This window comes from Dipteris shenzhenensis, chromosome 6 (assembly GCF_047967505.1).
Source record: "Dipteris shenzhenensis isolate YYH24624 ecotype China chromosome 6, Dip_SZ_1.0, whole genome shotgun sequence".
Classification (NCBI taxonomy): Eukaryota; Viridiplantae; Streptophyta; class Polypodiopsida; order Gleicheniales; family Dipteridaceae; genus Dipteris; species Dipteris shenzhenensis.
In genome coordinates this window covers 231789-249138 of record NC_141601.1, presented here as the reverse complement: position 1 = coordinate 249138, position 17350 = coordinate 231789, and the positions used below count along the sequence as shown (strand labels likewise).

The following is a 17350-nucleotide window of genomic DNA, read 5'->3' as shown; positions in this document are numbered from 1 at the left end:
TAGAAGAGTTCTACATAATATTAGTTCAAAGTAGAAGACAGTGAGACAAGTGAGCATGCAAAAAATATTAGTTCTAAATATTAGTACACAAGTGAGCATGCAAATTATTAGTCCTCCAAAAGTTATGTACCTACTTCAAAATGCGCTTGAGATAAGGGATCTCTCTCTCTCTCTCTCTCTCTCTCTCTCTCACAGCATGCTTTTAATCTCCCTTTTTTGGAGAGACAAAAGAATAAATGAATAATTTGATAGAACGAAATAGACATAGGACTCACACAAGACTTTCAGTTGTGTACCAACTTCAAAATGCACTTCAGATAAGGGATCTCTCTCTCTCTCTCTCTCTCTATATATATATATATATAACGCCAACTAGAACAAGTGCTTTGCAAATGACAGCAATTTCTGAGCCACCCACCATCATTTTAGATGGACAGGCAGCCCCATTCATTCCTGCACAAGGGAACATTCTAACAGCTCCATTCATGTCAGTTCAAGGTGACACAGCAGACACTTTCTCTAATGAAACTGGAATCTGGACATTTTTGACAGCTTTGCAAGGCACAATGGACCGCCAACAGCAGGAGATACATCAGCTTTCACTGAAATGCCAACATCTAGAATACAAAAATGCAGATTTGGAGCAAAGGGTGGCCATGCAAGAGAGCTCCATAGCCAGCTTGGAGCAAAAGACTGTTATCCAAGAGGAGAAAGTTGCTGAAATGGAACAGATCTTGGAAAAAATGAGGGCAAATATGACGCAACAGCCTCAATTAGATTGCAAGCAAGATATAGGCACCTCGGGGACATAGGCAAGTAAGGTAGTAAATGGGCATGCTCAGACAAATGTACACATAGAAAAGGGAAAAAAAATAGAAGAAGGGATAGATGCCAATGAGTACAAAGAGAGAGAAAAAAGGTCACAAAATATTGTCCTACGGGGTCTATCTGAAAAAGAAAAAGAAACACCTCTCTCACTTGCAAAGGACATAGAAGACTTTTTTGCTGAGCACTTTGCCATGCAAGAGGTTGTGGTCTTTGGGGCACACCGGGTAGGAAGAAAGAGGGATGAAAATTCAAGTCATCGGGCAATTGTTTGCACAATGCTTGACACACGTAAGAGAGAAATCATCCTGGACAGCAGCAGGATTTATTTAAAAGGAACACCTTTCTACGTGACAGAAGACTGCACCCCTATGCAACAAGAAGAAAGGAAACGTATGTATGAGACCCGAGTCAAAAAAAGAGAGCAAGGAGCTGAACAAGCTCAATAGGAACGCGAGGCCTATAGGACCCAGAAGAAGCTGAAAGTCATGTTTTGGAATTGTAGAGGCTTTCCTTGGCATAAAGGAGCTGGTCTGAATGAAGTGTTACATGATGCAGACATTATCTTTCTTGCAGAGACTTGGGAAAGGGATATACGCAGGATTCCTAAAATGGATGGCTATTTGGTGCACTCCGTCTGGCAAAAGCAATCAGGCCTACGAGGGCAGGGATGGGTAGCATGCATATACAAAGACCATATACACGACAAGATCTCTATGGTCAAAGATGACATCCATAAGCGCTACATATGGGTTATGGTAAAAGGAAGCCCTTTGCCATTGTATATTGCAGGATGCTACATTCCTCATAGAGAATCCCCCTTCTACCAGAGGCATGAGATTGACCCATCCCAGCCATTTGGGGACCTATGCTTAGATATTGCTATGTTCAGCAAACAAGGAAATGTTATGCTTATTGGGGACCTAAATGCACGCATAGGAGACTCACAATTTCAATATCCCATACAGCAAGAATACATAAAGGAGCATGAGATAGACATTGACCCCAGCTGGTGTAGATGCTCGAAGGATAAAGTGGTGAATGCACATGGTACAGCATTGGAGCATTTGATGAATGGTATGCACATGTTGGTGGTAAATGGCACAGCCCTTTTCCCAAAATCTAATTCCCCTACTTGTTTCCCTGCCAGTGGGGGGGCTAGTGTAATTGACTATGCATTGATTCATCTGGAAGCTTGCAATCTTATACACAATTTCTCACTTGGCCCGAAGTCTCTTGATTCGGATCACATACCACTCTATGTAGAGCTTAATATATTGCTGGCCAAGGCAACTTTGGAGGAGCATAAAGCAGCTGAGTGTGGCTATTAGGTGAACGAGGCAAAAAAGGTGGAATATGCTGAAAGTTTAGAAGCATGTCTGCTGGGAAAACAGAAATTTGGCTGGGCACAATTGAAGAATGCCATTCTCACCACAGCTAAGACAGTTTTAGGGTGCAAAAAGAACTGTAAAGAGCATAAGAAAGGGCTGCCATGTAATGACTGGTTTGATGCCGAATGCAAGGCAGTTAGGAGTGCACTAAAGGGGATTCCAATGGGAGATGAAAGAAGAGCAGCCGAGAAGCAGTTCCATGCTCTCACACGTAAAAAGAGGCGTGTTCATATTGAGAAAAAGGAATGGTCAGATGCAATTGATTTTGTCAAGAACCCTAGAAGAGCATGGAAAGGAGTTAAACAAAGGCCAAATGACATCATGGGAGATTTTACAGACATAGAGATGCTTGAGTATGTTTAACAACTCTACATGCATCCCAAGGCTCGGCCCATGGCGAGCATGTCTCTCAGTGGTAATACTCAAGGTATTTTCTCATTGGAAGATGTGCAAGATGGCCTAAAGAAAATGGCAAATGGGAAGGCAGCAGACACTATACACCTCACAGCAGAACTCATTAAGTGGTCCAATGAACACACACAAAGGCACATAGTAATGGCACTAAACCAAGCATTCGTGTATGGTTTCCCAACCGATTGGCAAGAGAACTGGATCAAGCCAATTTACAAGGGAAGTGACCGCAATCAAGTGTCAAACTACAGAACCATTATGGTATGCTCTACTCTAACCAAGCTATATAGTACAATAGTAGAGGCAAAGCTGAGTGCTTGGGCAGAGAAAGAAAGGAAGAGGGCAATGGGACAAGCGGGTTTCAGGCCCAAACACTCCACTGTGGATCATCTAGTTACTCTCCGAGTGTTGATGGAGGACAGCCGCCTTAAGGGGAAGGCACTCTTTTGTTGCTTCATTGATTTTAAGAAGGCATTCGATACGGTGCCTAGGGATGTGCTATGGGAGAGAATGGAATGCATAGAAGTGCCTCAGGAAATAAGGTTTGCTGTCTTTAGACTTTATGAGAAAGTAAAATGTTGATTAAAATGTAAGGATGGGATGTCACAAGAATTTTATAGCAATATGGGGGTCAAACAAGGATGCCCACTCTCACCCACCTTGTTTGGTTTATGCATTGATAGACTTGAGGAACTGATGCACACAGAAGCAGGTAAAAGAGGGCTGTCCAGCCTCTACCTAGCAGATTTTGAGATTCACTTGCTTCTTTATGCGGATGATGTGGTTGTTTTCACTAATAGTGAGGGTAAGATGCAACAAATGATGGATATCCTCAGCATGTTCTGTTCGGAAAGTGGGCTGGCTGTGAATGTCAGGAAAGTTATGTACTGGCTGTCTATCAGTATTTCGGACTCCATGATTGTGCATATTCAGGATGCAAGTACGCCAAAGGTGGCATGGGATACGTTGGCTAAAATGTATAGCACAAATACGTAGGCCAGGAAAATGCAGCTCAAGCAGGAGCTGCACAATGTGCAGAGAGAAAATATGAGCATCAATGACTACCACATGAAGGTGAAGAAAATTGCAAATGCACTTGCTTCCATTGGGTCGCCAGTGGATGATGACGATTTAGTTTTTGTGACCTTGAATGGTCTAGGAAAGGATTATGCACAGTTCCGGACATCCATTGCCGTCCGTGAAAAATTTCCTGATTTTGAGGAGTTGATTGCTCTTCTAATTTCTGAAGAGCAGAGAAATGGTGGTGCATCTTCTTCAGCAGGAACTTCAAAAGAAGCTGTCTTCTACTCAAATGCTGGCAGAAGTGCTCTATGGGGTAGAGGTGTGGGGGGGGAGTATACCATCATCAAAATGGAATGATGTAGAAAAAATGCAGAAATCTTTCATTAGAAGACACCTGGGCATCAAGGCTACCACACCCTACTCTCTCCTACTCCTAGAGACAGGATGCATACCCATAGAGTTGCATGCCTTGAAGAGAGTACTCAGATACATCACAAAGGTCAAGCGCATGAATAATGAAAGGCTGCCAAAGAGGGCATGGGTAGAAAGTCAAAAGTCCCTAAAGACGAATAAGGGTAAGATTTTGGCATCTGGATGGGCACTAGATTTAAAAAAAATGGTTCCAAAGATGGGAGGTAGAGAGGTACTTGGACTACTCTCCAGAGGAGGTAGATGAGGATGCCTTTCATCATGACCTGCTGAATGCACTACACAGGGAATGGCAAACAGCTGAAAACAGAGATAAGTTTGAGTACTACCGTACATTTATCAACCCCGAATATTGGGCTACTTATACAGGAAGAGAAACAGCCACGCAGAAGTACATTTGCACACCTATGGCAATACATAAGCGAAGAGCTTTGGCCTCACTTCGCACCCGATCACACCAGCTGCAGGTTGAGATAGGAGGATGGAAAGATATGCCAAAAGAGAGCAGAAAATGCCAATTATGTGACTAGGGAATGGCAGAAACTGAAGAACACATGGTAATGATATGCCCTTACTATACTCACATCCGGAAAGCATTTAGCTCTCTTCTCGAGGGACATAACAATAACAGACTGGCTGATATGCTACATAGCGGGTTACCCCCAGCTTTAGGAACGTTTGTCTATAAGCTTTTCAAGCACAGGAACTCACCTAAGACATAAAGGTAGTTTCTCTTAATACCCTCCCCTCCAAGGGAGGAGTCTTTGTGTACGAGGATTTTGTATTGCTCAGGTCCCATAGGCCGATTTTTTGGTCTTCAGAGGACGATAATATATTCTTCTTCTTCTTCTTCTTCTTCTCTCTCTCTCTCTCTCTCTGACGCGTGCTTTTAATCTCACTTTTTTGGAGAGACAAGAATAAATGAATAATTTGATAGAACGAAATAGACAGCTAGTTAGAATAGGACTCACACAAGACTTTCATTCTAATGCGACATCTTGAAAAGACAAGGCTATTCTAACCTTTCTACATTAGTAAGACAAGACTAACCTTGGTGAGCAAAAAGCAAGCTATCAATTCTTCATACTTTGTACCAATCGATTATTCCTTAAATAAGCGGCTTAAAGTTTAATGTCTACAAGTTCAACTCAATGTCAGCTATCTTGACATCTCATTCCGCGAAGCTTGCAAGTATAAAGGACATTTCTTTCTACAATATCAAGTGATGGTGAGTTTTGAGTGAAAAATAAATAACCTCACAAATTTCAAACTTCAAGTTTTTCCAAAATTGTTGATTGCATCAATCATGGTGTATGACGCTTATTTTCTAAGAATCGCAAAAAAACTATTCAGTAAAAGATCAAGGAGACATTATCTAAGAGCTCTATTGATAATGTGTACAATTCCTAACATTTAAAAAGCTAGAAGATAAGGCTATAATGGAGGACTCTTTAACTGTGAATGTTTATTCTAGAATAGAATTGCAAGCACAACTACTTAAAAAAAAATCTCCATCACCAACCTGCATCCTATCAACTGTACTTCATTTTGAGATTAGTGCGAATGTTTCCAATTGGATCAATATCTTGGTTCTGACACAAGCGAATATAAGAGATTGTTGAAGAGAGCCCACGCAATAAGAGGGTTCCGACAAAAAGTATGCTCCCCACAGTGCAAGTAAGCTGAAATTTTTAAACTATCAATCTCTCTCTCTCTCTCTCTCTCTCTCTCTCTCTCTCTCTCTTAAATTCAATGGGTAACTATCCTACAGTTGCACACGGAAGAAAGTTAAAAAACATCAATGAGACTATAAATCGGCATAGAAAAATATCTCATCATGAAAAGAGTAGTGTGCTATGTCCGCTACTTTATATGTATATGCATTGCTAGTAAATTGACATGGAATGACGATCTACTGATGACAAAGACACATAGAATCGGAGTGGCATATTATCAGTTGAGAAATGCCCCCATCTGTCTTGGCATGAATCTCTCTCCTGCTATTGATATTCAATTCATGTTAAGATGAGAAATGGACTAGATAGAAGCTACAGGAGGGAGGAAATAGACATCCTTCATTACACACAAAAAAACTAGGTCTGTGTAGATAGTGCCTAGATGACGTGAGAGGAAAACAAAAATAATTGACACAACACTACCCTAACTGATCTTAATTAATGTATTAACAAAAACTACCGCCAGTTCGTCTAGGAATGACATTAGTAATATGGAAAACTGAGATTTAACTTCAAAGTACGCTCCATTCATGCTCAAGTTTATGTCTTACAGGCCCAACATGTTGTGCACATTTCAAATTTCCTACCACCCACCAATGGCTTTCTGGAACTACAAGCAATTTGGTGATCTATTGTGCAAAAAACGAGATCTACCTCTTGTTTGCAACCTTCTCTTATAAAATGAAACTGCATTTCTATACGCTTTGTTTTCCCATGAAAACATAATTTTTACCAAACACATACATCAACTGTTGTCACAAAATGTTCCTCCGTGGCATCCCAACTTCTCTCAGTAGAAGCCTTTACCGAGTGGGTTCATTTGTTAGCACTATGATTTAGAAGGGGGCAGGAATAGGCCCATGTTGATTGTGGCTGGCTTTTTGCGCAACTCGGTTTATGCATGGAGATGTGTCCATGCAATGAAACATGGTTTGATGAAGCTACCCAATCAACTCGACAGGGTCTCGTGATTTAAGGAAGAATGGCAATGCTCAGAGGTCCTTTCCACGCTGCGATTGTATGCACTGGCTCAAAGTTCATATCACATGAGAGCTATCTCTTGTTGGAGCAATGTTGCTGGTCAAAAGGTTTGCCTTGGATCCCTTGGCTGGCTTATAGTTTGTAGTAGGGTCTTAGGTGTGTGTTCTCTCAGATATCCTCGCATGACAATAGTGTCATCTAGTAGTGCTTGAGACTTTTGTATTGGCAAGGTGAGCCGCCTTCGTCAAGTTTAATATAAGGTCTCTTTGAGTATATATTGTGTCATGGGATCTCATTGCTAGCTTTGCTGTTTCATGGTATTTTGAGAGAGGGAGTGTTGTGATACAAATGTAGAATTAAATCTCCAAGGTACAACGTAGAATTAAATCTCCAAGGTATCACACTGGTATCAAAGCATTTCGTTCTTGAAGGTCAGTGAGATTTTGGAATAGAGAGTTCATTGAGGTGTTGAGTGTGAAGAGAGATAGAAAACCTGTTGACAGCTGATAAGGCCATAATGGTCGACAGCTGATAAGGCCATAATGGTCGAGTCCTTTGTGTCAAAGTTCAATGGAAGAAACTTTCCCTCTTGGCAATTATCAGAATGATTATTCTTCATGGAGAAGGGACTTTGGGATCTGAGAAAAAGCCTGCAAAAAATCAAGGGTCATCCACCTTTGATTGTTTGCGGCTTGGAGCAAAGGTTTGATATAAGGTTTTCCTTGTGTCTATATTGTGTCGCATGGTTGGATAAAAACGTGTTTCTAAAGATAAGAAAAGTTAGAAATGTGCCTTAAAAATTAGGTTTTTTGCCCAAAAATTACACTTTGGGTAAGGTCAAAGGCCGTACTTCGTAAGGCGCCAATTCCAATGCCGCAAGCTGCTCAATGCATGAAACCTGCAATCTGGTGTGTCGATCTTGGAGCCCTGTGTGCTTTCAGCCTGCCCTCAGCAAAGTTTTGTGTACTTGCCTTGGATTTTGTGGAGCCCTGCAAGCTACGCCAGATGTCAACGCAATCTCTTGCAAGTTGCGTCACATTTCAACGCTTCAGCCTTGGCCCTTTTGCGTGGACATTGGAGGGAAGCTTCAAGTGACAACCTTCACAGGTAATTTCAATTTGAATTATCACCCCCTGTATACGTTTATCATCACACGTGGCTACTATTGCGTCACTTGTTTTGGGTTTGTTTGGAGCTGCTCTGTTGGGCTGGTTTGGAAATTGGGACTGCTCTATTGGCTGAGGGCTTCTCTCGTTTATTAGTAGAATGCTGCTCTCATGTACCACCGTTCACTTCCATGCATGATGTTACATGCAGGTGAGGGCTTCTTAAATTGGAATCAGCTGTCTAGCAGACTTTTTTTGGCATCAGCCTCGGAAATTGTGCTGCTGTGCACACTTTTGCAGTGTAATGTGTTTTATTTTTTTTATTTTTTGTGCTGCTGCCATTGTTTTCTTTTTCTTTTTTTTTGCGGATCAAGTTTGAACAGCAGCTACCAGCCTACCACTATCAATAATCATCTAATTCCCTCTTTTTAAAATTGTATTGCAGACTTAGACTGTAGCTGAATCTTGAGGGTGTTAAAGCAACCAGCTCAGCAGCATGCCTAAACCTGTGAATCCCCTGTGGAGCGCCTACACCACTATACTAGACACAAATCCTTTAACAGGGACAGGTACAAAGGAGTGAGATGCAAGAGCCTTTCACGAGCTCGGCGACACGATTGATTCGCCATCTATCAGGCCTTGGTGGCAGAGGCATTGGCGGATGTCCTAAAGTTCCCCCCAATCTTGCACATAAAATTATTGCAGACAATCCACGCCATTTTCGTGAGCCTAATTCCTTGGATAAAGCTGCACAAGAGGAGAGTGATGGAGCATGACGAGGCTACAGATTCCACAGCTTGTGGAGAGTCTTCTCCGGTAGAGAGGAGGGCTTGTGGTGAGCCTTCTCAAGTAGAGAAGAGGGCTAGCCCTCAGTCCTCAGTCTAGCCCGTCGCTTGTTCCATCTTCATCTAGAGGTCACGCTACAACTATACCAGGTGCATTGACTTCTAAGAGTTAGCAGAAGTTTCAGTAAGATAGATCTTAAGTGTGGCTACCATCAAATCCGGATTAGAGCCGAGGATGTGCATAAAACCGCTTTCAGAAGCAGGTTTGGTCATTATGAGTTTTTGGTAATGCCCTTCAAACTTACCAATGCTCCAGCTACATTCGTCATGCTTATGAACGATTTGCTACGTCCGTATATCGGAAAGTTTGTAGTACATTTTATTGACGATATTTTAGTGTTCAGTGAAAGTATTACTGAACATCGTGAACACTTAAGAATAGTGTTCAGTACTTTGAGGAAAGCCAGTCTTTATGTAAATGAAAAGAAAACTATACTATGTATGGTTAGGCTTGAATATTTAGGATTCATAATTACTCCAAAAGGGGTAGAAATGGATCCAAAGAAAGTGGCTGCGATACTGACTTGGCCAATTCCTCAGAGTCTGACCGCATTGCGATCATTCTTAGGATTTGTCCAGTTTTATAGAAGGCATATCAAAGGATATTCCGAAATAGTATCGCCATTGACTGATCTGACCTCAGATAAAGTACCTTTTATATGGGGACACAATCAACAAGAAAGTTTTAACACCATAAAACAAGCTGTGGTCACAGGACCGGTGTTAAAAATAGTTGATCCCCAAAAACCGTTGTTCCTGGAAACCGATGCAAGTGGCATTGCGGTGGGAGCAGTTCTCCTTCAAGAGGGAAGGCCAGTAGCCTTCAAGCAAGAAGCTTTCTCCCTCTCAAAGGAATTGGCCAACTCATGAATTGGAGTTGTATGCTGTCATCCATGCTTTGAAAACATGGAGGCATTATTTGTATGGTTCAAAGTTTTATGTGGATGTGGATCATGATACTCTGTAAACAACCAAACTTGAGGGGCCGCCAAGCTAGGTGGGCAGAGCTCATGTAGGAGTTTAATTTAACGATTCAGTACCGAAGAGGGAAGAATAATAAGGTTGCTGATGCGTTGTCTCGCATTATGCACAATATGAGTTTCATGGTATTAGAGAGTGCTCTAATGACCGAGATCAGAGAAACTCAAAAGGTGGACGAGTTTGTCCAGAGCTTATGGCCTAAAGCTCATGTGTTAAAACCCGGGGAAAACGAAAAGGATGACCTGGCATCCAGAAAAGGCCAAACCTATGCAAGATATACCATAAGGGATGGTATGCTAAAAAGAAATGGCAAGGTTATAGTACCTAGTTAGAATGATCTCAGGCAGAGAGTCATTCGACAGTGCCATGATAGCCCATGTGCGGGACATCCAAGGGTCGAAAAGACATATGATCTCGTGAAACGAGATTTCTTTTGGCCAAAGATGAAAAAGCATATTCATGAATATGTGACACGTTGTTTCTCGTGTCAGGTAAGTAAGGCCAAGCGGGTGAAGCCACCCGGACTTTTACAGCCCTTGGAAATACCACTGAGTAAGTGGGAGAGCATTTCCATGGACTTTATTGTAGGGCTGCCTACGACACAAGGAGGGTATGATTCTATCCTTGTGGTGGTCGATCGTCTAACCAAGATGGCTCACTTCATTCCGACTAGAGAGTCTGTTAGTGCCCCGCAAGTGACGGATTTGTTTATTAGACATATATTTCGTCTGCATGGATTACCTAGATTCATAGTGTCAGACAGAGATGTCAGATTTACCGGTCATTTTTGGACAGCGGTATTTGAGACACTAAGGATTGAGTTGGGAATGAGTAGTGGGGATCATCCTGAAACGGATGGTCAGACGGAAAGAGTCAACCAGACTTTAGAGGATATGCTGAGGGCATATGTGTCATTGAGGCAACATACGTGGGACAAGTGGTTGCCATTGTTAGAATTTGCCTACAATAATAGAAAACATTCCTCTACAGGGTTCAGCCCATTTGAGCTGAACTATGGTTATAGACCAGCAAATCCAACTATAGTTGGAGTACCTTAGAAAGTGCCTAGTGCCGCGAACTTTGTGGTTCAGATGCGGGAGATGCTAGCACTTGCGAGAGCTAATATCCGCCAGGCTATGGATAGAGCCAAGGTGTATGCGGATGAAAATTGGTCTATAAGAGTATTTAAGGAAGAAGAAAAAGTTTTTCTCAGAATTCCTTCGCACTCCAAGTCGTTAACTTCAGGAGAGTGTGCTAAGTTATCACCTCGATATTGTGGGCCATGGTTAATTCTAAAAAGAATAGGCAAGGTAGCCTATAAATTAGAATTACCACCAGGGTATAAGGTGCACCCAGTGTTTCATGTTTCTCGTTTAAAGAAATTTTTGCATACTGGTGACTCACTAATCGAAGGTGTGGTTTTGTTTCAAGAGATAGAGGATAATGCGAGATGCAAGCCAACAAGAATCCTGGACCGAGGAACAATGCAAGTACGCAATCAGAAGATACCCACGGTGTTGGTTGCATGGCATGGTCTACCTCTATCAGAAGCTACTTGGGAATCCGTATACCAGTTACGGAGAGTGTTCCCAGATTTCATCATCGAGGACGCTGATGCTTGAAGAGGGAAGGAATGTTATGCTCTAGCCAAGATAGCATGACCTCGGAAATATCGGTGGGCATTTTCTCTTAGATGACCGACTTTTGTAATTTTTCATGTGCGTAAATTAAATGGTCAAGGGAAGTAACTGCCAAGGTCCTCGGTGAGGGTGTAATGGCATTGACTAGGTGGTTCTGAGTGCTAAGGCCTAGGTGCACCTAAATGTGTAATAATGCCAAGGGGCAAATGTTCTAAATTGTGCCCCAAGAGAGGGGTAAATGGTGTACCAAGTAAAAGGTCTAAAATGATGACATGTGGCAAAGGGAACCATCTAGGGAGTTGTGGGTTTGTGGATAGGCATGAGAAATGAATTACGTATCTTAAGTAACATGCGATCCATGAAATAGGCTTGGTGGATATACGTGATGCCATCACCTATGATTGACGTAATCGAAGAGAAGTTTAGGAATTGAACCTATCAAGTGATGTTCGAAGAAGAGGCATTCTCAACATATTAGTCTCCTCATGCCTTGACACATACTTCTTGAAGGCTGTGGACACACGGAAGTGCAGTGTTAGCACTACAGGAGAGCTTATCTTTCAATACATCCACGAGGCTATTATTGAGGTGGATCCTGAGAATGTGCCCCAAGTCATAACAGATAATGCAAGTAACTGTGTGAGGATGGGTGACCTTGTTGAGCAAGAGTTTCCATCCCTTTATGGACACCTTGTGCTTCACATTGCCTAGATCTCCTCATGCAGGACATAGGCAAGCTTCCATGGATTGCTACTGTCATGCAGGATGGCACTAATATTACCTCCTTTAAGAAGAAGCCGAAGGCATTGGCTATTTTCAAAGAGCATAGCACTCTTGATATCATTTGGACATCGAAGACATGCTTTGCCTATATGCACATTGTGTCGGGGCGTCTTCTTGCCATACATGCAGCTCTCTGACAAACAGTTGTGTCACAGATGTGGTTGGAGTGGAATCACTCTACTCGGTCAGAGAGCATGGCAATTCACAGGCTGTGCTTGGATCATGCATTTTGGAGTGATATGCGAGCCATAGTGAAAGCCCTTCATCCTCTCTTTGCTGTCTTGCAGATATCTGATATGGAGGGAAGCACTCTTAGCCTTGTTACTCACTTTATGGATCAATTGCAAGCACCCCTAGAGCGATGTGACTCACTCACACCTTCAAGGTAAGCGTTTTATATTTTTCCCCTATATTAATAGTATTATAGTTTATGCTTTTTGAAAGCTGAATCTCACCAATGCTGGATGGGGTGCAAGAACTAAGAGACCTTGTTGAGACTAAATGGAGGTGGAAGTGAAGGCCTATCCATGGCCTTGCACATATGTTGTATCCACTCTTCAGGTCTCCGGAGCTGTTCAATAAGGCCACATTGCTCGCTGACAAAAGATGCATACTTTCCCCGTGTCTACAGACGACATGCAATTGGAGCTTGACTCGCAATTGACGCAGTACATAAACAGTGTGGGAGACGTACGGGTACTCCACTCCTCAGCTACGAGCTTGTGTTCTTCGCGCTTTGTCAGAGGTGGGGATTAGATTTAGGATCTTTAATTGTTTTACAATACTTTTATAATATTCAAGATTTATTATTTTACATAACTATAGTATGGTTAATAGTTATTGCTTTAGCCTTTGGCACTTTGCATTGATCAAGATTCAACTCCAATGTCCATGGCAATAGGAGTGCTCAGCAGGGGCATGTGAGAGAAACTGGAGCTCTTACTCCCTCATCCATACAAAGACAAGAAACAAGTTGACCACGAGTAAGCTTAAGCGACTGGTATACTGTCGTGCCAACTTGAAGCCTATTAGAAAGTTGAAGGCATTGGAAGGTCTTATGCAGGTATAGTAAATGTAAAGCAAAAAATGGTTACAATTTGAACAATATTTAAGAAAATAGAGTATGTAATCCATCCAATTTTTAATTGGAATCTGTTTTTGCATGTAGATCCCACTACGATTGACATCAACAAGCAACTTGCTTATGCTCCATTGCAAGATGATGAAGAGCAAATACAACTCCATAGGAAGCTTGAGACCATAAAAAGACGTGTCACGCGTTCGCGTCATAGAGCTGTAGTTACAGCATTGAGAGGCAGAGGCCCAAGTAGAGGTCGTGGACAAGGACATGGATGTACTATTCGAGGTGGTTTAGGAGGATCTCAAGGAGGAGTGAGGACTTATTCTCGTTGAGGCAACAAGCAGAGAGCCAGTACTTCATAGTCCTTGACAAATAGGGAGTCTCCTTGCCAGATGATGAGGCATTGTTGCTGGGTGACGGTCAGTCAGACTCAAAGCAAGATGACATTGACGTGGCTGAAGTGAAGCCACAATATGATAGTGAGGGCAATACTATCACAAACGGCGATTTTAGATCCAGTGACGTCAAGTCATGAGTAGTAGTGTGTATTACTTGAGTCATCTGATGAGTCTTGAGTCATAAGTAGTAGTGTTTATTACTTGACATTATTTATTTTTCAGCTTAAGACTTCTCTTTTCATTGTTAGGACCCGAGTCTGAGACATGCCTTTTGAGTTTAAGTCATGATTCATATTGATACTTTTAACTTTACTCTTTATATGAATCATGCTGCATGCATGATTCATGGTACTACATTCTTACTTTTCAGTTTCAAGTTTTAACTTTGAATGTTGATAGTCGTAAATACTAAGTAGATTTATGATTCATCATTCATTGTTTTTGTGAGACTTCAGTTATCACTTGCAATACTTTGAAGTTCTAAATTTAATTTGTAAAAAGGACTGAAATTTGAAATTTTCCATGTAGTATATTGTATGATGTATCATGTATGTTCTAAGTAATAAGTGCAATGTGCATGGGCCATGGCACATGCAGCACGATGCATCTCAGTATCTACTATAACCTATATTACTAATAACTGCTACGATATCTTATATATTTATTTATTATTTATTATTATTATATTATATTGTTTATTTATTTATACGTTTCTTAAGTTAGGTACTTTAGGTACTCGACCCTAAAACGTACCTAACATTTCGTACCTGACGTTTCTGACAACCAGGGATCTCATTGCTAGTTTTGCTATTTATGGTATTTTGAGAGAGCGAGTGGGAGTGCTGTGATTAAAACATAGAATAAATATTGCCATGGTTGTTGTTTTGTGCTTGGCATACACTAAAGCTGAGCAACTTCATGCGTCCCTCACGGTTCGGTGACGAGCATTTTCCAAGAAATCTTCCGAGCGTCCGAGCGAAGGAAAAAACAAAGCTTCCAAATATGTAAAAATATGGCAAAAATAGATCGGAACAAAACATAGTTTCACTTAGAAATATGCAAAGTATTATAGCAATGTCTATTTTTTACACAAATCTTTACATGAATCTTTGGAAATGGTGAGGAACATAATGGGATGGCTTTTAAAGAAACCCATATGTAGAGTAGACTTATCTACGAAAATTCCCTTATGGTGAGAAACATAATGGGATGGCTTTTGAAGAAACCCACATGTAGAGTAGACTTCTCTACAAAAATTCCCTTATGATCCTTCTTACAATTTTTACTTAATAGGGGGTGACATTGAAAACCCTCTCTCAACCTAGCTTCATGAAGGGTTTCTCCATAGAAACCTCATTGAGGCAAGCCATCAAGGTAGTTTCGCCAGCGAACCCCTTTGAAGTAGGTCTTCCAAGGTAGTTTCGCTGGTGAAACTACCATGGACAGCACTTTGAAAGTGGCATAACTTTCACATCCAATGTCCAAATATAGTCATTCAACCACTCAAATTAATCAAAAAGCCCCATTTGAGCACATCTATGGGGTTATATTTTGGAAAATCTTGCATATAAAGTATTAAATATTACATGTATTTTATGAGAGTGATATATAAGCCCAAGTTAATACTTATTTATAGTTGTTCCTTCATGTAGTATCAGAGCCTCCGTTCCTACCTTCCCCTTCTTCTTGCTCTATCTAGAGGATGAGAGAAGCCCACAAATGGAAGCTCCCCTCTCCTCTAAGGTAGAGCCTCCCTTCCCTTAGCCTCGCCATGGTTCCTCGCCATTAAGTACTCTAGTATCCTAGTGATTGCTCCTGGTCCTCGTTTGTGAGTTTTGCTCACTCCCGCATCAGTTCGTGGTTCTCCCTCAGCATTGGTGGACATTCCTCGTCAATTGATCACCAAAAACTTATTTTGGAGCAGTCCAACGGCTGTTTTTTGACCTTTTGAGGTCCGATTTTGACGGTTTGTTGACATTTTGGCACTGCCCAAACATAAACAACCCTGTCCTGCACCATTCCGAGAATTGTCCGTACAACTGTTCGTACGTCCGTACGGACCTCTGCAGGCGGATGCGCGATAGTGTCAAGAGTCCATACAACTTGTCAGAAGGCGATTCCGAGCAGTTTTAGGCTACTTTTTGGCATTTTTTGCTCAGATTTGGACTCCCCTGACCTCCACCAGTGATTTGAGCTCCCTTGAGCACTTTCGCTCATTTTTTTAAGCCTCTTCTGCGCATTCGGTGACTCTTCGATCGGCACATTGAGAGTCATGACATGATCTCCCTTGATAGTTGCCCTTATGGCCTTCATCGACACATCATTCGAGGGCATTCTCGCCTGGTTCTTCACCGACATACCTCTTTGCATCAAGATGTGCACACTCTTGAGCGGTAGCTACTTCGGGCTCATGGGTTCTCTGCCCTTGCTATGCATAATCTTTTATATTTTTTTATATATGTTGGAGTTAAAGGTTCTCTGCCTTGAGTAGTCCCTCTAAAAAGAATGTTTGAAGAGTTAATAAAGATCCTCTGCCTTGGAATTGTCCTCCTAAAATAATGTATTTCTTTTACTCATTTGATGCAAAAATTGTCACTTTTAAAGCTCACTCTTGGGATGAATATATTCACGTGCAGGTCGCCATTGTTTGCGACATCTCTGAGGTCATTATTTGAGCTGTTTACTAGGCAGAACAGGAAACCTTCTTCTGCACATACACAGCACAAAAACAACCTATTTTGCTGTTGTTTGCAGTCCATCTTGGTCGATAACATGTGCACTTTGCAGTCAGTATCCGCAATCAGTATTTTGCAGGCAGATTTGCAGTCATTGTTTGGGCAGACATGTCTCTTTCAGACAGTTTTGGAACATTGAGATTGGTTGCCACTAGCAGATATGATGGGGGTCTTTACAAGTTTGACGCATAACCTCTTTCACAACATGCTATGGATTGTCGAATTGTGTTGCTCGTCTTGGTTATGTCAATTATAGAAGTTTGGTTTACTTATCACAATATGCTTAAGAGAATGTCAAAGTTACAGCGGGAAGAAATACTGATTGAGAACCCAAAGTTAGCGTGGCACCTCGCTATTAAGTGTTAACTACTATGGAGCTCCTGTATAGACTTAAGACAAAGGTAAGAAGTTATGCGCCTATAGAAGAGCCTCATCCCTTTGCTGGTACTCAACCATCTCCTCAACATGAAAGGCATGCAAGAGCTCATTTCACAGCAGGAGTATGCAAAACTCAAAGAAGTTCATGTCAAGAACAGACAATGCAAGCATGTCACAGGTGTTGAGCAAAGGAATTGATACATGTAGAGATAATATCAAACATGGAAGCTAAGATACATTATATGCATTGTACAGGCTATACTACAAGTTTAAATAGAGCAAACAACTCTTCCTTGAAGCCAGACCAATGCAGTTCCATAATGCCTACAAGGATCTCCTTCTGTACAAGTCGCCTTATCCCTGGGAAGTGAACTGTAATAAAAGGTGAAACTGATGCACACAAATGGATTAGGGAAAGCAATGGCCATAATTGATTCCACAAAGGGGATGCAGATAACGAAGCCGAGAGCCACAACTTACAACTAATAGCAGCAACGATAAAATTCTATCTCAGACATCATAATAGGAATTTGCATTAAGTGCCTGCAAGTGATGACTCCTGGATGACACCTTTGCTACAAAATACAAGAATGAAGGCCAGATTTCT

At 41.6% G+C, this 17350-nt stretch overlaps 1 protein-coding gene across 1 annotated transcript in view; it reads right to left on the bottom strand.

Annotated features, from left to right (window-relative positions):
* Positions 1–5331: 5331 nt before the first annotated feature.
* LOC147900609 (uncharacterized) overlaps positions 5332–17350 on the bottom strand; it is a 34123-nt gene continuing 22104 nt past the window's right edge. The window contains exon 4 of the mRNA XM_087376354.1: positions 5332–5761. Within this exon, the coding sequence (XP_087232480.1) occupies positions 5612–5761 (150 nt within the window). The 3' untranslated portion in view covers positions 5332–5611. The remainder of the gene's footprint in view (positions 5762–17350) is intronic.